Source organism: Peromyscus californicus, unplaced genomic scaffold, assembly GCF_007827085.1.
Source record: "Peromyscus californicus insignis strain IS unplaced genomic scaffold, ASM782708v3 Scaffold_4__1_contigs__length_199733344, whole genome shotgun sequence".
Taxonomy (NCBI): domain Eukaryota; kingdom Metazoa; phylum Chordata; class Mammalia; order Rodentia; family Cricetidae; genus Peromyscus; species Peromyscus californicus.
In genome coordinates, this window is record NW_026294562.1 from 166,069,476 (window position 1) to 166,092,910 (window position 23,435).

A 23,435-nucleotide genomic window follows, 5' to 3' on the forward strand; every position below is an offset into this window, starting at 1 on the left:
TGTTTGGGGTGAGTAGACATTTGCTCCTGTCTCCCCAGGAAAAGTTAAATGTCATCCCTCTTCTACAACAGCAAGTTCAAAACCAACTTTGGCTATATGAAACCAAAAAAAAAAAAAAAAAATGGAAAATTAGTTTTTTTTTTCCCAAAACCATTAAATAAATGTTGAACTAGTAATTAAGATAAATCTAGGCTTGACAGTGTGCCAAATTGTAGGTTTAGAGTCCCTTAGCTGAGGTCTTCAGGGACAGATGCACTTCAGAACTCAAGGCTGATCCAATTTTAGAAAGGCCATTCTGCACCTATTATGCAAACCCCAGGGGCCTGAGGCAGGCACTGCCCACTTTCCCCAGCAGACATGGTAATATCCTTCTGCAGCAAAATGTGTGAACACACCGGAAGGGATAAATAAAGAATATATAAATAGCTTGGTACGAGTTAATTTGTCGCCATGTGAGAGTGAGGTGAAAACTATCCCACCCCCCCCACCCCAAAAAAATGTTTAAAGTCATGAGAGCTAGTCAGCATACAAAATCCACAAGCTGGGCATAGTGGCACACACCTCTAATCCCAGCACTTAGAAGACAGAGGACTAAGGTCTGCTGCAGGGACAGTCGGAGCTGTAGCAGTGAGACCTTGCCTCAAATCCGACGGTTGGCAGGGCCTAGCTCAGCGGCAGCGCACTGCAGAGAAAGGAAGCCAGGAGCCCCAAAAGACAATACAGAGACGCTCCAGAGACGGAGAGGGGAGAGCGGGGAGAAGACAGTGTAAGGAGACAAGAAGAGAGGCTGAGGACCGTGGAGCGGGAAGAAAAAGAAACTGGAAAGCAGAAAGGGAGGCCAGAGGGGACAGAAGAGAGGGCCCCCCAACTCTCGCTGGTGTGTGGCACTTTGGGCGGACGGTGGAGACAGGGAGCAAGCCAACTCTGTTCTCGGGTTTGGATCGCTAGTTTAATTTCTCGGAGCGACGTTGTGCTATCTTCATTTCACAAAACCGGAGAGGTTAAGTACATTGCTGTGCATGTGGGGAATGCTGGTGAGCAGAAGGGAACCCAGAGGACAGATGACATACTCCCATCGGACGCGAGGCTCGGTTCCTGGATGCTGTCCAGCTCAAGGGGAGGGCAGGTCATACAGGAAAACCCCTTCTTGAAGCAGGAGATCTCCAGACCTGCCTAGGGCCAGGCCGCAGTCACAGGTACGGGAAAATGGGCTCAGTCGCCTGACTTCTTTATCAGAAGCTATACCGACTTCTCAGCCACGGCACCAGCAGCAGTGCAGACCAGAGGCTGTACCCACCTTTTTTTGGTTCAGTTATATACTCCACACTTCCCAAAGCAGCAAATGTGTCCTGTCACCACCCAAACCCCAGGTTCATCTCTCTGACCCCAGGAAAAAAGCCACAGCATCACCGGCCAGGGCACAAGAGCACAGCCTCTGTCCCTGACACAGTAAACTATACTAACAACAGTTCCCAGTGCGCACGATTGTCTCCGACGCTATACGAGGACCCGTGACACCCCAAAAACTGGTAAGGCCTTCACAGTATCTGACCTTCAATGGCCCCGAAACTGGCAAGCCGCTCTTCCCCATTCCAACCCCAAATTTACATGAGAGCAATGGTAGAGAAAAGCCTCTAAGGCGCGAGGGGCCAGCACGCGCTGCAGACGACCACAGACCAGGGAGGCGCAGCTGAGGCTGGAGTTTATTGCGGATGAACGCTGAGTCCCGAGGAGGAGCGGGGTGGGATGAAGTCAGGCAGGATCAGGACCGCGGCCAGGGGAGAGGAGGCGCCGCGCAGGCGAGGCCCAGTGGTGCAGATGGGACTGGCGCAGGCCACGGTGGGAGTGGGCCAGCCTATCCAGGCGCTCGGCTCGCGGTCTCGGACGTCGCTCCCGGCGCTGGGCGGCGGCTGTGGCGGCGGCTCCGCGGCAGTCCAGGCTGCGGTCTCGGCCCGCCCGAGGCTCCAAGCAAGCAGGAGGCGGCAGGAGGTGGGGCGGGTGGCGCTGCACGGGCACAAGGAGGGGCAGGCGCGCTGGGCAGGGGGTCGGCGGGGCCCGCGGGCGGCCGCGTGGGTACCCAGATAAGCCCGTAGTACACGGCGAGCAGCACGGCGGCCAAGGACACACACAGGAAGTAAGCGCAGACCGGGGCAAGGCGCAGCCATCGGCCGCGGGGACCCTCGCTCAGCCCCGCACCGCCTGGGCTCTCGCCACCGCCGCCCACACAGCTCGAGCCCCGCATCGCGCTGCCCACTCCACCCGCGCTGGTCCCGCCCCCACCCCGGGACCGCCCCCACGGAGGTCCCAGCCCCGCCCTAGACCGCCTCACGCAAACCACACCCCTTACAGGACCACGCCCCCTCCAAGAACTCCCCCCCCTCTGCCCTAAATCACTGCCCCGCCCCTCAATCCCTCGCCAAGCCTGGCCACACCCTCACCTCCTAGACACGCCCCTACAGCCTCTGGCCCAACCACTATCCAGAAAAATGCATTAGCCACGCCCCTTCGCAGCCACACCCGCCTGTTCCCCTAGCCCCTAACTGGGACTCCCGTTCTCTGCTCTGGGCCCCTCCTAGCTTGTCGGACCCCTCCCTTCTTCCACCGACTGCAGCCCCGCACACAAGCCACCCTCTGCTCGCCGCCGGAGGTCAGGCTCCCAGTCGGTTGGAGCGGACGCCCCACAGAGCCTCTGAGCGCTAGCCCCGCCCACCGAACCTCGGCCCCGCCCCTCCCGGCTTCTTATCTCCGGCTGCTGCACGGTTTGGAGGACTCAGCTCCGCCCCTCGCCCCAGCTGGCCCCTTCCCCCGTAACTCCGCACCAGCGTAACTTCTCCCGCTCCCTAGAGGCGCAGGGTCCAGAGTGGGCTGCAGGGAGGAGGACAGCCAGCCCGGGAGCCAGGCAAACCTGCGCTGCCGCCCCTCCCAGCAGCGTCTTCAGGATTGCAGGATAGCCTGCGGGGTGGGAGGGGAGAGGTGTCAGGATGGTGAACAACACCCTCGTCCCACCTCTTCCGCCACAGCAAAGCCCGCCAAGCACCGCAACCCAGCCTGTCCCGCTAGCAGCACAGTTCAAAGGTTGGCGGGGGCACGCATTTAATTCATGTCCTCCAGAGAGCCCCAGGCCCTAGCTGCAGGATCCTGCACACCCGGGCCTCACAGAGGCTGACTCGGAGGTCTCCACCAGCGGGGTATGGTACAGCCCCATCCAGGTTGCCAAGACCGGTCCTCAGCGAATTTAGAAGAATCCCCGGTCCGGCCCCGTTGCTAACCTGGCTCCTCCCCCCTACGTTTAACCCCGTCCTGGCTGGAGTGTAGCAGAAGCAGAGGAGCAAGGCGGCTGGAGGTTAGTGCAAGAGCGCTAAGGCCCCGGTCCGCTGGCGCTGTCAGCGGGCAGCCCCAGGCGGTGGAGCGGCCGCCACCACCTTGCAGAAACGCACCCTCTGGAAGTCTGTGATCTCCGCTGTCTCCTGGCCCTCCGGGCCCACCTCTGAGGAGATAAAAAGTGGTAAATGGATAGCCAGTCTGCCCGACCCGCCCTGCCCCGCACCTCAGTCAAACCCATCTGCAACGTGGTCTCCAGTTTACTCAACCCTCAGGAGGCCCATGAAGCAGAGCCTCTCCAATCTGACTCCGTCGACTACTGGGAAGCGCTAATGTAATGATATAACCACCGTCCTCCCAGGACCTCAAAGTTTTGTATGGCCCGGCCACTCATCTGACTGTCGCTCCTGGGCTCTGCTCCACATCCTGTCCCAATACAGGGGAAAGGAAAGAGGAACACAGGCAAGAAACCTGACCCACAGGCAAGAAACCTGACCCACCGCAAAATAATCAGCCTCTTGCTTCTACTCTGTGGGGTCCAAAATTCCCACTCACGTCTGCCCCAAAACGCTAACCTTGCTCTCAGATAAGCCTAACAGTCGAGTCCATTCATTCATTCGTTCCTACCTTTAACTAACCACGTTTTGCTTTTACAGGGTCCCTAACCAGTATTAGTCTCAAACTCAAGGTTCTACCAATTCAGCCTCTTCCCCGTGGGGACGTTCAGATTTCAAATCCCGTCTTTAGCTCCTTCCAGTTAGCTTCAGCCCTTACCTTAATGAGCTATCCCTGAGCCCAGCTTCCTGGCCAGCCCTACTCACAATTCCTATTGCCTGGAGCCGTACAGCCCACCCTCTGCACCAACCAAGACCTGACTCCAGGCCCACCCAGGCATGGCACAGAACCTGACTCACCTCATGCCCTGTCCCCCTACCATCCCACAGGCCCCACCCATTTTTTTGTCCCCAAGCCCTTCCTTCCCCCTAGGAATGCAAGCAGACCACCCACCTCCACCAGCCTCATGCACCCCACCTGGAGATGCCTCAGGCCCCTCTTCTTCAGACTTCGGGGCTCCTGCCAAGGTTGGCCCACTCTCCAAGGAGGCAAGGGCTGGCTGGTCACCTCCTGGAGAAGGGGAGGCTCAGTCAAGCCCCTCCTTTTCCCAACACCTCCCCATGCAAGGGGAGCAAGGGGGGCTCAAGGACACAGTGGGGTGTGTCATTTAAGGCAGTGAACTTTTATTGGAGAGAGGCTCTGAACCAGCAAGAGCAGGCTCCAGGAATGGGCTGAGGGCATGGAGCAGGCACCCACTGCCCTTCCCTGCTGCAAGGGTTGAGGGAGGTGTGAGCACAGCCACACCCTTGTGAGCTCACAGGAGCATGAGCACACGTGCACACACACACATACACACACACAGAGGCAGCCAGTTTCATGCATTCCCAAAAGGCCAGGCCTCACCCGCAGAGTGGGCACCGGGTGAGTGGGAAGTGCCGGGAGAATTCAGTTCCATCTCCTCACCCCAGTCAGACACAGGCTGGTGGTCCCCAGAGGGCGAGAAGGGGCTGGGAGGTTCAACAGGGACTGGGGACAGCGACTCCTGGGGCCTGGCAGGTGCAGGGTCCTCCGCCTGCTCACAGGTGGGCTTCCCAGCAGGCTCGGCCTCTCCAGGCTCTCCAAGAACAGCTGGGGCTTCCTGCTCCTTAGGACCCTCTTCCTCCTCCTCAAACTCCTCTTCCTCTTCTTCCTCCTCCTCCTCCTCAGTGATGTCTTCACTCACGTCCTCCCATTCTTCATCCTCCTCCTCCTCATCTTCTCTCTCCTCTTCTCCCTCCTCCTCCTCCTCCCCCTCGTCTTCCTCACCATCCTCCTCAGGAGGCCGGTGGGCTGGCACCGGGGTCTCTGGAGGCTGCTAGGAACACAGGCAGATCAGAGAAAGACTTGGGGCCTGAAGTCCCCCGACACCCCCTGCTTCACACTGCTCTGCCTTACCTGTGTAGGTGTCTCCGCCAGGGACACGGACTGAGAAGACTCAGGGGCTGAGGACACAGCTTCCTCTTTTGTCTCCCAGCGGTTATCATGGCCACTGGAGTGGACAGAGACAGGGTAAGGTCTGGGTGAGCATGGACTTCTCAGAGAGCATCTGACCTGCTGCACTGAAGGCAAAGGGAACAGCAGACGCGGACAGAGCCAAGACAGACCAGTGCACCCTCAGACTCAAGCCAGAGAGACGGACTCCACACACCCAAACACAATGAGAAAGGGAATGTCCCAAGGGAGGGGCACCCCACCTATAGGCACGAGGGGCCACCTTGGCCTGGGGTCGACTGTTCTTTCTCCTCCTGCGGCTCTTGACTTCTGCTTTGTGCTGAGAAAGGAACTCTCCAAAAGTGGGGGGCTTAGGGGGTCTTGCCCAAGCTTGGTCATCTACAACAGAAACCCAGATCCAAGGACTTAGGGGATGGGGACACAGCACACGCCACACTGAAGCCCACTGCTTAACCCTTTCCAAGGTACTACTCACCATAGCGGTGGGAGGGTTCATGGGTAGGAGCTGGCCCATCCTTGAACCTAGGAAAAGAGAGCAGAACAAGCAATAGCTGAGGAACTAGGGAGAGACAAGAGAAAGCAGGGGAGGTGGAGGCAGACAGAATGAGGGATGAGAGGCAAACCTAGCTTCCTAGTGACAAAACCAGGCAGAGATACAATTGCGACCTCGAATAAAAATGTGGGGCTGGAGAGATGGGTCACTTCCCCCTGACCTCTGCACCTTGTGTATCCAGTCGCCCAAGTTACTCAAGTCCCTTGGGGTTGCTGCCCTGAGCCTGTACCCCAGAAGGAACACTCAGGGGATGTTCAAAACAGAGCAAGGACATAACTGTGGGCCAGGTATGGTGCCGCATATGAGGGACCCGAGCATTTCAGAGCTGGAGGCAGAAGAATCGGGTTCAGGCTGGCCTTGACTCCATAGCAAATTCAAGGTCAGCCTTGGCTACGTGAGGCCTTGTCTCAAAGATTCAAAAAGTAAACAAGAAAGAGTAAACAAGTGATCTGTCAGCACCAACAACTCCAGTCTATGGGCAGGCAGAAGGTTCTGAGTGAGTCTAAGACAGCCAGGCACTGGGGATCAGCAACGGTGGGTTTCCCTACCCTGAACCTCGGCTAGCTGTGCGTTCTCGGACATCGGCCAAGCTCACATGCAGGGAGACACAGAGCCTGAGTGGCCTGGAGTTCTTTGCCAGCCGCGGTCAACAAAGGCCAGCAGGCCTGTGAGCAAGTGACAAAGGAAGCTTTTCATACACGAGCTGGGCATCTGTGAGGCCAAGGCTGGAGCTGCACAGCCAGGCCCACATGGTAAAACTGACTCCCATGAGCTGTCTTCTGTGGCCTCTCTCAATAAAGATGTGTAAGGAGCTGTAGTGACGGCTCACAGGACCTGGGTTCAATTCCAGCACCCACATGACAGCTCACAACTGTCTGTGACTTCAGGATCCAACAGGCAGGAAGACTGAAAGATCAAAGCCAACCTAGGAAACCTACTGTCTCAGAAGCAAAAAGGTGAAAGGACAGAAGAGATTAGCTCTGGCTGCTCTTCCAGAGGACCCAGGTTCAGTTCCCAGTGCCGACATGGTAGCTCACAACCCTCTGTAACTCCAGTTTCAGGGGATCTGACACCTTCTCCTAGCATCCATGGGCACCAGGCATGCACAAACATACATGCAGACAGAACACTCAGTACATTTTTGTAAAAACTTTAAAGGTGGGGAGTGGGAGCTGTAGAGATGGCTCCGTGGCAGAGCAGCTGTCTAGATTCCACCAGTGAAGGGCTGGGGTGTCTCTACAGTACAGTACCTGTCTAGATTCCACCAGTGAAGGGCTGGGGGTGTCTCTACGGTACAGTACCTGTCTAGATTCCACCAGTGAAGGGCTGGGGGTGTCTCTACGGTACAGTACCTGTCTAGATTCCACCAGTGAAGGGCTGGGGGTGTCTCTACGGTACAGTACCTGTCTAGATTCCACCAGTGAAGGGCTGGGGGTGTCTCTACGGTACAGTACCTGTCTAGATTCCACCAGTGAAGGGCTGGGGTGTCTCTACGGTACAGGACCTGTCTAGATTCCACCAGTGAAGGGCTGGGGTGTCTCTACAGTACAGTACCTGTCTAGATTCCACCAGTGAAGGGCTGGGGGTGTCTCTACAGTACAGTACCTGTCTAGATTCCACCAGTGAAGGGCTGGGGGTGTCTCTATGGTACAGGACCTGTCTAGATTCCACCAGTGAAGGGCTGGGGTGTCTCTACGGTACAGGACCTGTCTAGATTCCACCAGTGAAGAGCTGGGGTGTCTCTACGGTACAGGACCTGTCTAGATTCCACCAGTGAAGGGCTGGGGGTGTCTCTACAGTACAGTACCTGTCTAGATTCCACCAGTGAAGGGCTGGGGGTGTCTCTACAGTACAGTACCTGTCTAGATTCCACCAGTGAAGGGCTGGGGGTGTCTCTATGGTATAGGACCTGTCTAGATTCCACCAGTGAAGGGCTGGGGTGTCTCTACAGTACAGTACCTGTCTAGATTCCACCAGTGAAGGGCTGGGGGTGTCTCTACAGTACAGTACCTGTCTAGATTCCACCAGTGAAGGGCTGGGGGTGTCTCTACGGTACAGTACCTGTCTAGATTCCACCAGTGAAGGGCTGGGGTGTCTCTACAGTACAGGACCTGTCTAGATTCCACCAGTGAAGGGCTGGGGGTGTCTCTACAGTACAGTACCTGTCTAGATTCCACCAGTGAAGGGCTGGGGGTGTCTCTACGGTACAGGACCTGTCTAGATTCCACCAGTGAAGGGCTAGGGGTGTCTCTACGGTACAGTACCTGTCTAGATTCCACCAGTGAAGGGCTGGGGGTGTCTCTATGGTACAGCACCTGTCTAGAATCCACCAGTGAAGGGCTGGGGGTGTCTCTACGGTACAGGACCTGTCTAGATTCCACCAGAGAAGGGCTGGGGGTGTCTCTACGGTACAGTACCTGTCTAGATTCCACCAGTGAAGGGCTGGGGGTGTCTCTATGGTACAGTACCTGTCTAGATTCCACCAGAGAAGGGCTGGGGTGTCTCTACAGTACAGGACCTGTCTAGATTCCACCAGTGAAGGGCTGGGGGTGTCTCTACGGTACAGGACCTGTCTAGATTCCACCAGTGAGGGCCTGGGGGCTAGCTCAGCAGTGCACACTAGTCGGCATGCCAGAGGCCATAGGTTCACTCCCCAGTACCAAGGGAGAAAGAAAGACAGGCTTCCCCACACTACTGAGACACGGCATGCTGCGGCCACCAGCACCAATGCCCACAATGACCCCGCAGGAAGACGACTCACATGCCGTCGGTCTTCTCGGCATCCCACTCCCGCCGCCACTGCCCAGTGGGCTTGCGGTGCCGCTGCAGACGCTCTTGGTCAATCTTCTCCCTCTCCTGCTTCCAGCGCAGGTACTCCGACCTCTCTCGGCCCGTCATGGACATTGTCATGTCGCCCCCACTGCCCGGGCCAGCCCTGCGGCCCTGCAGGCACCACAGGCAGTCAGACTCCAGCTCCCCTCCGCACCCCTCCCCCGGACACAAACAGGACACACAGGGCGGAGCTGACAAGCAGTAAGCAAACGGGTGGCTGAGGCGGCCCCTCAGAAAGGCCCTATGTCCTATCTATTTATTTTCGGTGTCAGACAGGGTCTCATAGCCCAGGACGGCTGCCTCAAACTCATTATTGGCCTTAAACCCCTTGTGCTAGCTAGGGTTTTTTGGTGGTGATGGTTTTCTTTTTTTTGTTTGTTTGTTTTTTGAGACAGGGCTTCTCTGTGTAGCTTTGGAGCCTATCCTGGAACTCGATTTGTAGACCAGTCACAGAGATCCACCTGCCTTTGCCTCTGACTGCCGGGATCAAAAGCTCCTGCTGGCTAGTTTTACGTCAACTTGACACAAACTAGAGTTGTGTGGGAAGACGGACCCCCAGGTAAGAAAATGCCCACACCAGATTGGCCTGCCTCCACCTCCCAGTGCTGGGTCTCATCTTTCTAGAATTAAACAGTCCATTTTTAAATGTGTGTGTGTGTGTGTGTGTGTGTGTGTGTGTGTGTGTGTGTGTGTGGTGTTTGCACATCTGTGGACATGTACACGTAGAGGCCAGAGGAGTGTCTTGCTCTGTCACTCACACACACACACACACACACACACACACACCCAGCTTATTCCCCTGAAGCAGGGTCTCTCTGACTGAAGGGCATCTGACCTAGGCTAGCTAGCAGCCAGCAAGGCCCAATGATCTTCCTGTCTCCGTCCCTAGGCATGCATGGAGTCACACCCAGCCTTTTTCACAGGAGTGCTGGGGGTTCAAATCCAGGTCCTAGTGCTTACACAATAAGCACTCTTACCCACTGACCCATCTCCCCATCTCTCCTCTTTTTAGACTTTTTCTGGTATATGCCAAAGTATGTGAATATATGCCAAGTGTGTGCAGGTACCCACAGAGGCCAGAAGAGCTGGAGTTACAGGCACTCATTACTTGCCCAATGTGGGTGCTGGGAACTGAACTTGAGTACTCCAGAAAAGCATTCAGCACTCTTTTTTGTTTAGTTTTGTTTTGTTTTTTGAGGCAGGGTTTCTCTGTATAGCCCTGACTGTCCTGGAACTCAGTCTGTAGACCAGGCTGGCCTTGAACTCACAGAGATCTGCCTGCCTCTGGCTCCCGAGTGCTGGGAATAAAGGCATGGGCCACCACCACCCAGCATCACTCAAGCACTCTTAATCACTGAACCATCTCTCCAGACCTCTCCTCATCTTTCTTAAGAAACATCTCCCCCTCCACCCTCTACTCTTTGGGGTCATGATATTTTAGAATACCCAGCCTTTAATTAGACTTTTACCCATTTGGTTCTGGGTTTTGTCTTAGAACTATTTTCCCTGGCCAGTAATCCCAGCACTTGAGAGGCTGAAGCAGGAGATCAAGCGTTCAAGACTGCCTGGGCAACTTAATACAGCTAAAAGGACTGGGGATGTAGCTCACTGGTAGACAGTTTATACAGCATGTGTAAGACCCTGGGTGGTGTTCCATGGCAAAAAAATAAAAAGCCTAACAGAGTCCTTAACAAAGAAAACCCTGGCAGGAAGGCAGGGAGCGGTGCAGCTTTAGCCCAGCACTCGGGGTAGAAGCAGGCAGATCTCTGTCCTGGGCTTAAAGCTGGAACTCCACGTAAACTGGGCTGGTCTGGAGTTCCAGGTCACCAGAGCTAAACAGTGAGACCCCGTCTCAAAAAACAGAAAACACTGGCCAAGCATGGTCACCCAACTGCTTGAACTACATAGTGAGATCCAAACCAGCCCGAGTCCTTAGCTCAAAAGCCCCCAAATCAAGCAAGCGCTAACCCCCACAGAAAGCAGCACCTGCTCTGTCCACCCCCAGCCAGTCCAGAGCACAGCTCCGGGGAAGCTGCAGCACCCACCTGTCTCTCGTGCTCCAAGCCGGAGCGCACCCGCTCGAAGTCAGAACCTCCCCAGTTCCGGCCATGCCGGCGGCTGCCCTCCCGGCGATCCCTCTCAGGCTCCTCCAGGGGTCCACCCCGACGTCGGGGATCATCCAGGAAGTTGCGTACTGGGTTGGGCTCCAGTACCCCTTCCTGCAGCAGAAGAGGCAGCAGGTGGGCAGGCTGGGAAACACAGGGGGGCCTTTCCACTCAGTCCACCCCAGGCTGCCCGGTGCTCACCCGCTGGTTGCGCTCATACTCCGCTATCTTCTCCATCTCCTCATTCATCTTCTCGATGTTCTGCCTGCGCCGCTCCTCCCACTCCTGGGGAGACAAGATGGCACCACGACTGTCAGGAAGAACCGCACAACTAACTGTGCAGAAAAAACAGGGCAGTCCTAATTCTCCAAGGACAGGCAGGCAACAAGGGGTGCCTGGCCTGGAACTTGTCTGGATGCAGGGGACCCTGGCATTCCTCAGCCACCATAACCACCATGGTGCATGGAGATAGTAACATGGCAAGCAACTAGTGACTACCCTCCCATCTGCATCACTAACGGAGTTTACAAAGAGCAGCCAACTGGACGGGACTCTCATTTCCCAGACCCCACTGTTGGTGGGTGTGGCCACGTGCTTCTCTACAGAAGTGTAAGAAATTGTGTTTTCTCTGTCAGTGTCCCAGTGTCTACCTCGTGGACAACAATCCTAGGGGTGAGCGGGCCGTGGCTTCCTGATCCACATTACTTAGCTCAGCACACAAGAGAAACAAATCCAGATTCTACTGAGGTTATTCATTGCATGTGGGGTCCAGGTGTGCGCATGTGCATGCACGTGAGTGTTCATGTGTGGAGGCCAGAAGGATCACTGTTTCTCCCTTTGGAGACAGGGTCTCCGGCTGGCCTGGAACTCACTAGCAGAGATCTGCTTGCCTTCCTCTGCTGGAAGTGTGCACCATGGCACCAGGCCCATCACCCTTTAAACAGGGCCTCCCACTGGCATGGCTCACCACGTAGGCTAGGATGGCAGACCACAGAGCCCAGGGTCCACTCGTCTCCACTCCAGCTTCTAGGGTACAGATGACAAGGCTGCACCACCACACTCTAGCCCTCACCGCACTTAGCAAACCCTAACAGTCCAGTTCCGGCATTTGCTAAGTGCCTGCTCTGAGGCCACAGCGCCTGACAGCAGAATGCTTACGACGCCCTTTGGTCTAATCAGCACTCCCTGTAAGAGCAAGAATCTTAACTCCCAGGGAGAAAGCCACCTCACCAAACGGCAGAGATTCACAGAACCAGCTAGGACCCAAGTACATCCCAGGCTGTGAGCCATGGCCCAGGCAGTTGCCTGCTGGGGAATGGAGCAGTCACAGTAAGGCCCACTACCCCCCACATGAATCTGAGCGCACACACAGAGTGAGCCCCACGCACAAGTCTGAAGGTTAGTCAGGAAACAGAGGCAGGAGCAGTAAGTCAGAATCAGAACCTGAGGCAGATGCAGAGCGCTGGTCAGGGGGAAAGAAGAGAAGCCCTCAGAGGGCCGCCAGCGGGCGGTGGGGACAAGGGACACAAGGGCCGAGGATCAGGGGGGAGTCCACCCAAGCGAGAATGGAGAAAAGCAAAGAGAAAGAGATGAGCTAGCAGGACACAGCAGTGCAGGCCTGTTTTCCCAGCACCCAGGAGGAGGCTGAGCAGGAGGACGCCAAGTCCAAGGCCGGCCTGAGCAACCGAGTGAGATGAGATGCTGTCTCAGAGTAAAAGCTAAGGGCTGCGGATGTAGCACTCATCTAATATGCACAGGGCCCAAGATGAGAAAAATGAATGAATGGATGAACACCAGGGAACAGAAGCTTGGCCCAAGCTTCATGGTCTGCTTGGTCTACCTTGGACTTGCGATCGGAGGCTGAGTTGTCTCCTGCCCCTAAGAGATGAGGGGATCCCCGGCCCCGGCCTCTCCGGCCCCGGCCCCCAGTTCCTCCTCGAAGCTGCTCTCCGGCACCATCCTCCCAGCCTCGGGATGCCCGGCCTACTCCTGCCCGGCTTCCCTGCTGGGGGTGGGTCCGGCCCCCTCTGCTGGTCCCTGGGGGCCGGGGGGTCCCAGGAGTCCTCCGAGAGGGACCCAGGCTCTTCTCCTGGAAGAGGGAAGGAGAAGTCAGTCAAAGGAAAGGTAGACTGGGGCATGCTAGACCCAGAGGCGGCTGGCAGTTCTGGGTCCCAGGCCTCAGCCCTCTCCCTCCTCCCCATCCTGAGCATTCAGACATGCTGGACTCTCCACCTCCACTGCCATATTCTCCTTCTCCATGGAACGGCTCTTCCGAGGGGCTGTCACTGCCACACCCTCCAATTCAGCTTTTTTCCGGTCCTCCTCGATCTCCTAGGAGCAAATATCCAGGGGAATGGGGTGTGAGGGTTCCTGTACATGAGCTGGCCTCCCATAGTCCTCTACATTCTCCCTGCATTCCCTACTCAGACTTCTCTCCAGAGCTTTAGACATTGGTCACAGCATCTTCCATCAAACCCTGCATGTTGCTCAGCTGTTCCAAGGCCCCACTGGAAGCCCATCTGTAAGAGCAAATGCTTCCCCATCGTGAGGACCCCTCTCCTGCACACACACACTGGCCTTCTTGCTATTTCCCAGGGCTCAGATGTGCCCTGGGCTTGGACCCCAGGGTTTTTGTACCAGCTGCTCCTCTGCTAGAGTGAGTTCCTTGACCCTCTAACTCCTCAGGTTTCAAACGTCTCCCCACCTATCTGCCACTCTCGTTGTTCTCACCCCTGCTTGATAAAACATGGGGATACCTGCTGGACTGTTCGCTGATACACCCTCCTCCCAGCCTACAGTGCTGCCTGGCATACAATCAAACCCAATGTTGATTTTTTTAATGAACGAATGCATGAAGAATGAGTCAATGAGGACCACCCTCCTCCCAGGTCCCTTCATAAAGACAGCCCCACAACCTCCTCTTGGGCCCTGCCCTGGACCCTCCCTCCACCTCCCACTCTGGCCCCAACTACCCCGGTCACTGACTCTTTCAACAGCCTAGCCCTGAGCCAGACCTGTCCTCTCCAACAAAGGCCCCTGCCCCAGATCTCTCCTTACTATCTGGACTCCCTCTCATCCATCAGCACACAGAAAAAGGAGTGTCCCTGTGAAGAGGTATCTGACCAGGTCTCACTCCCATTCAAAGCCCTCCATGGCTCCCTAGTGCCCTTAAGCATTCTCCAACCTACGTGGCTGGCCCCTGATGACCTCCCTAGATCAATTCTCCAAAAACTGACTTTCCAAGCCCTCTCTGCATCCAAACATTTGCCCAAATTGTTCGTCTTGTATGAAATGTAACCCATCTCCTTCCCAATTAGCTAATATCTAGGCACCCTTCAGTTCTCAGAATCCCCTCTACCAGAGAGCCCTCCCTAATGTCCTCAGCCTAGAGGAAGAACTCTAGACTCCCACAGACCTGTTAATTCCCCCATCCCAGCCTTGTCTAGTCTGGGTCATTACAGAGGGCAACTATGTCCCAAACTGGACTGCGAAGCCTAAGAACAGGTCCAGAGACTACATCCCCAGCACCACACAACATGGAGCTAAGAATCTGGAGACTTTAGCGAGAGACTATGAATAAATGATGAATGAATGATGCGATGGAAGAAGGAAAGGCAGACTAAGGCCTTTGGTTTTCGTCCTGTGAGTGAAGGGGAAACATGAGAAAGCTTGAAGGGAGAGGTGGGAAAAACTCACTGCGGGGAGAGGGGATGGGGTCTCCCAGGGCAGGGCTAGGGCACCTGGTAGCGCCGGATGAGGGCCTCATTCTTCCGACGCAGAGCCTCGATCCTCTTGTCCAACTCAGCATCTTTCTCCTCCTTTGATTTCAAATCTAGTGTGGTAGCCTGTGGTGGGGAGGTGGTTGAGGGAGGGGCATTTCCCCAGGATCTGAGCATTTGGTCTCTGGATCCCACCTTCCCAACCCACTTCTCCACTTTGCAGCTCACCATCTCATGGGCTGTGATCTCCTCACAGAAAATAAATGTAGCACTGGGGGCTCCTGGGGGCAGAGAGAACAGTAGGTTAAGACCAACAGCATTCTGAAATGCTGCCTCCTCTCCTTTACTGAGGGCTCCGAAAACACAGACTCACAGAAACATACAGCTGTACTTCATCGAGGGAATTCTCAAGTACTAGCCTCGCCTCTTTCCTAAAGAAATACGAAACCTGCCCTACAGTTTTACAGCCACCCATGCAATTAGTCAGACCCACCTCGGGAAAACTCTGGCCCCACCCCTGTACCTAATACTAGTTCCTCCAAACACAGATGTCAGCCCAGGCTCCACATCCTATAATTTTAGCCAGGACCAGGATCTCAGAAGGTCAGTTACAACCAGCAAAAGTAACTTCTAGAGGGCCAGAGGGATGGCTCCGGGGATAAAAGTGCTTGCCGCCACGCCTGAGAACCTGAGGTCAATCTCCAGGACCCACAAAGTGGAAGGAGAGAACTGACTCCTACCAGTTGTCCTCTGACCTCCGTGTGATCACACATACATGCACAAAATAAATAAAACAATGAAAAACAGTTCCAACTCTCCTTGAGAACTTTAATCCACGGCTCCCCTAAGACTGACTCAGCCCAGCCCCCAGCATCCTGAAAATGCACTCATCATCTCCTACCAAGCCGGAAAAGATTCTGCAAGCAGGCCCAGGATCGACTTCAGGGGGCTTCCTGGACAGGACTTGACCTCCATAGTGATACTCAGCCCAGAAGACAGAATTTCTACAGAGGCTTTCGAGAGAAAACTGCCAGCCACAGCCGCGCCCCTGACCTCCACAAACCTCCCTGGTCCCACCCCTGACCCGGATTAAACTTCAGGCCTCCCCTTTCCCATCAGATTTCTGGCCCCACCCATAAAAAAAAATCAATTAATATGGCTCCGCCTCCAATTTAACCCTATGGCCACGCCCCCAATGTGCCAGGAAACATTCTGGCTACGCCTCTGAGTCCCGCCTCCTCCTCTAGCTTCCGATGCGTTTATGTCGAAGGAAAACTTTCTGGCTCCACCCCGACCATTCTCCCCCTAGCACTCTAACCCCACCTGCAAAACTCCTGACATTTTGTCCCCGTCTCTATCAAGTGTCAGACAGCCTCTGCACCCGGCCCTAGCTTCTGGGTAAGGATCAGGACCCACTTCAAAAAGTAAGAAACTCTCCTGGCTTGCCCAGGGCATCTCCGCCCCAAACCCTGGCTCCACCCCCTTAAAAAACTCTAGTCACTCCCTAACACAATCAACGCCAAAACCACGCCCCCTAGTGAAAGCAACACTCTGCTCCCTTCCCCCCCCACCAGCATCTTGGCCTAACCCAGCACAAAACCCCAGCTCAGTCACCTCCTCTTCACCCAAGCAACGCCCAAACCCTACCCCTTTCCCCACACTACTCAAAACTTTGGCTCCGCCAAAAGCAGGTCCACCCCGTCTCCGCCCCGCCCCCTAGCCCTCATGGACACGCCCCCGTGGCTCTCTTCCCTGCCAAAACCCTGATCCTTAAGGCAACCCTTGCAACACCCTGGCTCTGCCCCCCCCCCCCGCCGCCCCGCCCACCTCCCTTTATCCCGCCCCGCTCCATCTTGGCCCTGCCCCCAGTTTCCCCGCCCACCGCCCAAACCCCACCCCTTAGGCTCCCCCCTCCCCGCAATGCTCTAGCCCCGCCCCCAGCCTTTCCTGCACCGCCCCGACCCCGCCCCTTCTCCCCGCCCCACGGCACTTGGCCCCGCCCCCCAGCGCCCCCTCCCAACGTCCCGGGCCTGCCCACTAGTGCTCCAGCCAAGACTCTGGCCCCGCCCCAGCCCGGACCCAACTTTGAAGCCCCGCCCCGCGCTGGCAGCCACCAGGGCTCAGGGACCCGCCCGCACCCGCCCGCCCGTCCGGCCCTGCCCACATGCTCGCTCACGGCCCACCCCACAGCGCCCCTCCGGCGACCCATGTGGGCGTCGTGTCCCCGCCCCCCGCAGAGTCCCCCCCCTGACCCCGCCCCCCGCCGGCGGCTCGCCTCCCGTCCGCGCGCGCTCCCGCTCCCCTCACGTGGGCGCACAGGCCCCGCCCTCTCCGGGCGCGCTCCCGACCCCCTCCCCCCCCCGGTCACCTGTCCCGGAGACCCCGCGGCGTCTGCGACTCCGACTCCGTCCGCCTCCGCGTCCGCAGCTCCCGGGCCTCACACGTCACTTCTGGTCCGCTCCACGTGAAAAGAGGAAATAAAGAGGGCCACTTCCGGTCCCGACAGCCCATTTCCGGGTGCCTTAAAGGGGCCGCACCCCCCTCAGGCGCTGCAGAATGTAGCGGCAATGCGCTGCTTCTGCGTCGTCCCGGGAGACGTGCCTGTGCTCCTCAATCTCTGTACTCCATTTTTGCTCAGACTTTTTAGCTACTGGTTCTCTAATTTAGTAAGTAAAAGCCAGTGACCCCTGGAAACGTAACTGGTTTCATCCCCTCGTCTTGCCAATGAAACCTTAGTTTTAGAAGCTTGAACCAATTCAAAAAAATACATTGAAAATTTTTAGGAAACAACTCTATAACCAAAGCTGAGCGTGGTGGCACATGCTTCTAATTTCAGCACTTGGGAGACTGAGGCAGGAGGATTGCCTCAAGGTCAAGAACAGCATGCGATATATCAATATAGATATATACAGTTCCAGGCCAGCCAGCACTATGTAGACCTTGGCTTTAAAAAAAGAAAAAAAAAAAAAAAGCTCCTTGCCACCAATCCTGATAACCTCAGTTTGACCCCTGGACTCTCAGGTGCACAAGCTCCTTTACCTGTTAAGCAACTTGCTGGCACTTAAATTATTATTATTATTATTATTATTATTATTATTATTATTATTATTACTTTTTTTTTTTAATAAAGATCTCAGTTGAGAGCCGGGCAGTGGTGGCGCACGCCTTTAATCCCAGCACTCGGGAGGCAGAGCCAGGTGCATCTCTCTGAGTTCGAGGCCAGCCTGGTCTACAGAGCGAGATCCAGGACAGGCACCAAAACTACACAGAGAAACCCTGTCTCGATAAAACGGAAAGAAAAAAAAAAAAATCTCAGTTGAGATTGGCCCTAAACTGATTCTCCTGCCTCCTCTTCAGTACTGAGGTAGGACTACAGACCTGCAGTGGATATGACCACCAAATTGGCCATCTTAAACTGCTGTGAGGTATTCCATCTGATAGATGGGTACAATTTGTCCAACCCCCGTCTCATGGACGTTAGGATTACTTCAGTTTCAGTTAGCAGGAATTGCCAACAGAACTTCACTGAACTTCTACAGGGACAGCCGTGTGTGTGTGTGTGTGTGTGTGTGTGTGTGTGTGTGTGTGTGTGTGTGTGTGTGTGTTACAGAAGAAGCAGGCTTGGGGTTTGGGGATTTAGCTCAGTGGTCTGATCCTCAGCTCAAAAAAAAAAAAAAAGAAGCAGGCTTGTGCCCAGGTTCTGTCACTTAGCTACAACCTCAGCCCAATTTTGTTGTTGTTTGCTTTAAATTGAAAAAATATGCTGACCCAGGCAGTGGTAGCACACACCTTTAACCCAGCACTCAGAGAGACCTATATATGAATCTGTGAGTTCAAGGCCATCCTGATCTGCATAGTGAGTTCCAGGACAGCCAGAGCTACATAGTGACACTGTCCCTCAAAAAAAAAAAAATTAAAATATATATTATTTTATGGGGTTTTTTTTGCCTGCATGTATTCCTTGCATCACGTGAGTGCCTGGAGCCCTCAGAGACCAAAGGGCAGATGGTCCCCAAGAACTAGAGTTACATGCATTTGTGAGCCACTATGTAGGTGCTGGGAGCTGAACCCAGTTTCTGCAAAAGTATTAAGCATTCTTAACCACTAAGCCAAAATGCACCTTTTTTTTTTTTCTTAAGTTTTTGGAGACAGGCTCCTCTTGTGTATCTAAGCTGTCCTCAAACTCCAGGTGATTCTCCTGCCTCTGTCTCCTGAATGCTAGGACCCCCAGCTTTTTTCATAGTTTGAATCTGGGGAAGGGAAGGGAGCATGCATGCCGTGACACATATGTGGAGACCAGAGAACAATCTCTCTCCTACCGCATGGGGTCTAGGGATTAAACACAGGTATATAGAGGCTTGGCAGAAGGCTCCCGTACTCACCAAGTCACTTTACCTGCTTGTTGGGGGTGGTATAAAACATTTTAATTATTTTTGAGATCTAGTCTCACAGTGTAGCACTGGCTGGTCTGGAACTCTCTATGGTAAGCCAGGGTGTCCTCAGACCCATAGAGATCCACCTGCCTCTGCCTTCTGAGTGCTGGTATTATTGGTAGGGGTCACCATGCCCAGCCTAAGGATGTGGTTTTAATTTTGGTTGACACATAATTGTGCACAGTTGTGGCATATTATAATATTTTGATACTAATGACCAATGTGTAGTGATCAGATCAGAGTAACTGACATAGCCTTCTTTTGAGGAAGGGTTTCTCTGTGCAGCCTTGGCTGTCCTAGAACTCGCTTTGTAGACCAGGCTAGCCTGAAACTCAGAGATCCACCCTCCTCTGCCTCCCGAGTGCTGGGATTAAAGGTGTGCGGCCCACACCACCAGGCATACAGTGTTCTGTCTGCATATATGCCTACATGCCAGAAGAGGGCGCCAGATCTCATTATAGATGGTTGTGAACCACCATGTGGTTGCTGGGAATTGAACTCGAGACCTCTGGTAGAACAACCAGTGCTCTTAACCTCTGAGCCATCTCTCCAGCCCGACATAGCCTTCTTTTCAGGAAGGGTTTCGCTGGGCAGCCTTGGCTGTCCTAGAACGTGCTCTGTAGACCAGGCTAGCCTGAAACTCAGAGATCCGCCTGCCTCTGCCTCTGCCTCCCGAGTGAGTGCTGGGATTAAAGGCATGGGCCACTGCCACTGGGCTCATTTTCTATGTGTCAGGGACATTCACATTTTGTCTATTAACTACCTGAAATATGCAGTGTTTTTATTAGACACACGTTTTTGCAGTAAATGATCTGTAAGTCTGCTCCAAAGAACACATAGGCAAGGTATAGTGGCAAACACCTACAATCTCAACACGAAACAGGAGCAGGCAGAACTCTGTGAGTTCAAGGCCAGCCAAGGATACTTAGTGAGACCCTGTCTCAATAAATCAACAGATAAAGAAACAAATCGAAGGCAAAGCAAACTACAAATTCTCAGTGGGTGAGCAGCATTGTTATTACTTCCAAGCACACAAATGTCTGGATCATTTACTTGACAGTAAAATGACCCAAGGCAGATCCAGGCAGATTACCTGGAGCCAGGAATTTACAGCAATTTAACAAGGGAAAGGAAAAAGGTAAATATAAACGAATCACAAAGTGGGGCCGGAGAGATGGCTCAGTGGTTAAGAGCACTGGCTGCTCTTCCAGAAGTCCGGAGTTCAAGTCCCAGCAATCACATAGTGGCTCACAATATAATGGGATCTGATGCTCTCTTTTGTCATGCAGGCACACTTTCAAATAGAGCACCCATATAAATCAATCAATCAATCAATCTTTAAAAAAAAGAAAAAAGAAAGAAAGAAGAAGAGCCGGGCGGTGGTGGTCCACACCTTTAATCCCAGCACTTCTGAGGCAGAGGCAAGAGAATCTCTGTGAGTTCGAGGCCAGCCTGGTCTACAAAGAGAGTTCCAGGACAGACAGACAGACAGAGAAACCCTGTCTGGAAAATCAAAAACAAATAAACAAAAACGTCACAAAGCAGAGCAGGGCAAGGTAGTACTGGGATCCCAGACACTGAGGAGGCTGAGGCAGGAGGATTGAACCTTCAAGGCCAGCCTGGGCTACATTCTGAGACTCTGAGTTCCAAGACAGCCAGGGCTACATAGAGAAACCATGTCTCAAAAAAAAGCCCAAAACTAAACAAATTTTTTTTAAAAAGTAAAAAGAGGACTGAGAGTGTATGCCCTACGTTCACTCCTCAATACTGCAGACACACATACTCTCTCACACACACAATGTTCAAGAATAATCGCAGAGAACTCTTCTTTGCGGCAGAGTTATTTGCAGAGCTGCCAACAGGTTGACGCGATGTGGCGGGAACTTTGAGAGCCTTTGCGAGTGTGATGTTCCTCACTCACCACCAGGGGGCAGTGCCTGCAGTTAGAAACCAGACTCTCCTTCAACAAATCATTCTAAATCATTCTGGAAGCCTGGCACATGGTCCCAGCTCAGAGACCGGATGATCTGAGCTTCAAGACCGGCTTTGGCTACATACCGAGTTCAAGGCTAGCCTGAGCTACATGAGACCCTGTCTCAAACACTAAAATTAAAAATAGAGGTCTGGCTCTTGCCTCTTCTTTCCTCTCTTGCCTCTTGCTTTTCTCTTGCCTCTCTTTCCCCGTCTGTCTGTCTGTCTGTCTGTCTGCCTGCCTGCCTCTTTCACGTTCCTACTCCAACTATGGCCTTTGGCTCTTCATTTTCTCCCCTCTCCCCCCCCTCCTCCCCTTGCACTAACTCTAAAAATAAAATAAAATAGGGGTCTGGCTGGGTGCTGGTGGCACACACCTTTAATCCCAGGACTCGGGAGGCAGAGGCAGGTGGATCTCTGTAAGATCAAGGCCAGCCTGGTCTATGGAGTGAGTTCCAGGACAGCCAGGGCTGTTACACAGAGAAACTCTGTCCCAAAAATAAACAAACAAATAGATAGATAGATAAATAAATAAATAGATATTTTTTTAAAAAAATGAAGGGGCCTGGGAGACGACTCAGTCAGTAAAGTTCAGATCCGCCGGGACCCCGGTAAAAGCCGAACACTACGTCACATGTCTGTCATCCCCAAACTAGGAAGGTAAAGACGGGCAGGTCCCTGGAGCTCACTAGCCAAGTTGGTGAGCTCCAGATTCATGTGATGAAAACATCAGGCGGAGAGCCAGCGAAGTGGTCCCATGACTAAAAAGGGCTTGTCACCAAGACTGACGACCTAAGCTGGAACCCTGGAACCCACAGGGTAGGAAGAGGAAAACCCACTTCTAGAAGTCGTTCTTGACCTACACACACACACACACACACACACACACACACACACACACACCCCGCACGCACGAGCGCGCACGGCTTGGCATTCACAAGCTTAATTGTGTGAACACGCATAAATGTAAGGATAAATAAGGCGGAAAACAATCGAGGTAGGAGGACGGCGAATTCAAGGCCTGCCTGGGCTACAGGGCGAGTTCACGGCAGCTCCCAGCACCCACAATGAGCAGCTCACCAGGGTCTGTAACTCCAGCTCCAGGGGACACAACGCCCTCTCCTGGTCCTATGCACAGAGACACACATACATACACACACTCAACTTTTTTTTTAGATTTTTAAAAAGCATTTTATTATTTTAAGTCTGTGGTTTGCCTGCCGGTATGTCTCGTGTGCAGTACCTGCAGAGGCCAGAAGAGGGCGTCAGAACCCCAGGACTGGATTGATAAATGAACCCCCTTGTGGGTCCTAGGAAGCCAACCCCGAAAGATCAGCCCGTGCTCTTACCCACTGAGCCATCTCTCCAGCCTCCACACACACACATTTTTTTTTTAATTTTTAATGGGCTGGGGATGTAATTAAGTGTATGAAGACTTATCCAGGACGTGTGAAGTCCTAAATACACACACACACACACACACACACACACACACACACACACACACACACACACACCTCGACCAGGGTCAATTCAGGGCCGGTAGTGCATCTCAGTGGTAGAGGTTCTGGGTTCGAGTCCTAGCACCCAGAACCAAGACTAAGTAAGTCCCGGCCGGGGGTTGTTGGGGGGAACTCAGTTTCCCCCGCGCGGTCAGGCGGCCCCTGCGTTTCCACCTTTCGCCGCTAGGGGGCAGCAGGCGCACGATGGATTCGCGGCGCGGGACCAGCGCGGGGGGCAACTCGAGGCAGAGGAAGCTGATGAAATCCTAGCCAACTTGCAGTGAGCTCATCCCGCCCGGGCGCCTCCGGAAGCCACGGGGCCGCCTGGCCCGAGCGATAACGCTCTGGTTCGGAACCAGGGCGGGAAGTCCTTCCTGAAGTCTGCCTTGTATGGGACCTGCTGCCAGAAGCCTGGGTCTGCGGGGAGGGGCGAGGAAGAAAAGTGGGAAAAAAAGGTCCCCCGGCTGTCTCGGCACAACAAAAAAGAAAGTGAATCCTGAGCCTGGCCCTGGGACGGAGAGAGAAAGAAAGGAAGGAGGGGAGGAAGGAAAGGAGGAGAGGAGAGACAGGCACGCGTGGGAGAGACTTTGGGGAGCGACCAGGATGGGGAAACCGAGGCAGAGGTAACGGCAGAGGTAGAAGAGAGGTGGTGGGACGTGGGAGACCAGGACTAGGGAGAGACCCGAGCGAGGGGCAGGGAGGCTGAGGCAGGGCCGGCTGCGCGCGCGCTGGGGGCGGGAGGGAAGCAGGCCCTGCGGGATGGGGCGCGTCGTGGGCCCGCCCAGCCCCCCAGCCCCGCGGCGGCGGCGGCGGCGGCGGCGGCGGCGGCGGCGCGGGCCAGTTACCAAGTTACCGAATTACCGCAGGACTCCGGAGCTTCTGACTGGCGAGGCCGCAGCCAATCAGCGAGCGGCGCCGCTGTTCTCGGGCAGGAGGCCTGGAGACACGCGCAC

At 54.6% G+C, this 23,435-nt stretch overlaps 2 protein-coding genes across 11 annotated transcripts; both read right to left on the reverse strand.

Moving 5' to 3' along the window:
• Positions 1–927: 927 nt before the first annotated feature.
• On the reverse strand, positions 928–2,298 carry Inafm1 (InaF motif containing 1). Its single transcript, XM_052762198.1, has one exon. It carries the CDS (start codon positions 2,240–2,242, stop codon positions 1,856–1,858), a length of 387 nt encoding a protein of 128 aa, XP_052618158.1. The 5' UTR covers positions 2,243–2,298; the 3' UTR covers positions 928–1,855.
• A 109-nt stretch (positions 2,299–2,407) lies between these two features.
• On the reverse strand, positions 2,408–17,480 carry Ccdc9 (coiled-coil domain containing 9). Of its 10 annotated transcripts, none has more exons than XM_052711998.1 (15): positions 16,945–17,478; positions 14,805–14,857; positions 14,598–14,702; positions 13,090–13,188; positions 12,698–12,946; positions 11,059–11,142; positions 10,798–10,971; positions 8,682–8,863; positions 5,843–5,889; positions 5,610–5,745; positions 5,311–5,404; positions 4,840–5,230; positions 4,330–4,446; positions 3,438–3,487; positions 2,408–2,952 (listed from the first exon to the last, which is right to left on the reverse strand). In XM_052711998.1, the coding sequence occupies exons 2-15, from the start codon at positions 14,805–14,807 to the stop codon at positions 2,935–2,937; spliced, it is 1,749 nt and encodes a 582-aa protein (XP_052567958.1). In that variant the 5' UTR covers positions 14,808–14,857; positions 16,945–17,478; the 3' UTR covers positions 2,408–2,934. The 10 variants fall into 10 exon arrangements, with proteins under 10 accessions (XP_052567958.1, XP_052567959.1, XP_052567953.1 ...); XM_052711999.1 differs by having other exon boundaries at positions 4,354–4,446; positions 16,945–17,473; XM_052711993.1 differs by lacking the exon at positions 2,408–2,952 and having other exon boundaries at positions 3,077–3,487; positions 16,945–17,480.
• Positions 17,481–23,435: the final 5,955 nt, after the last annotated feature.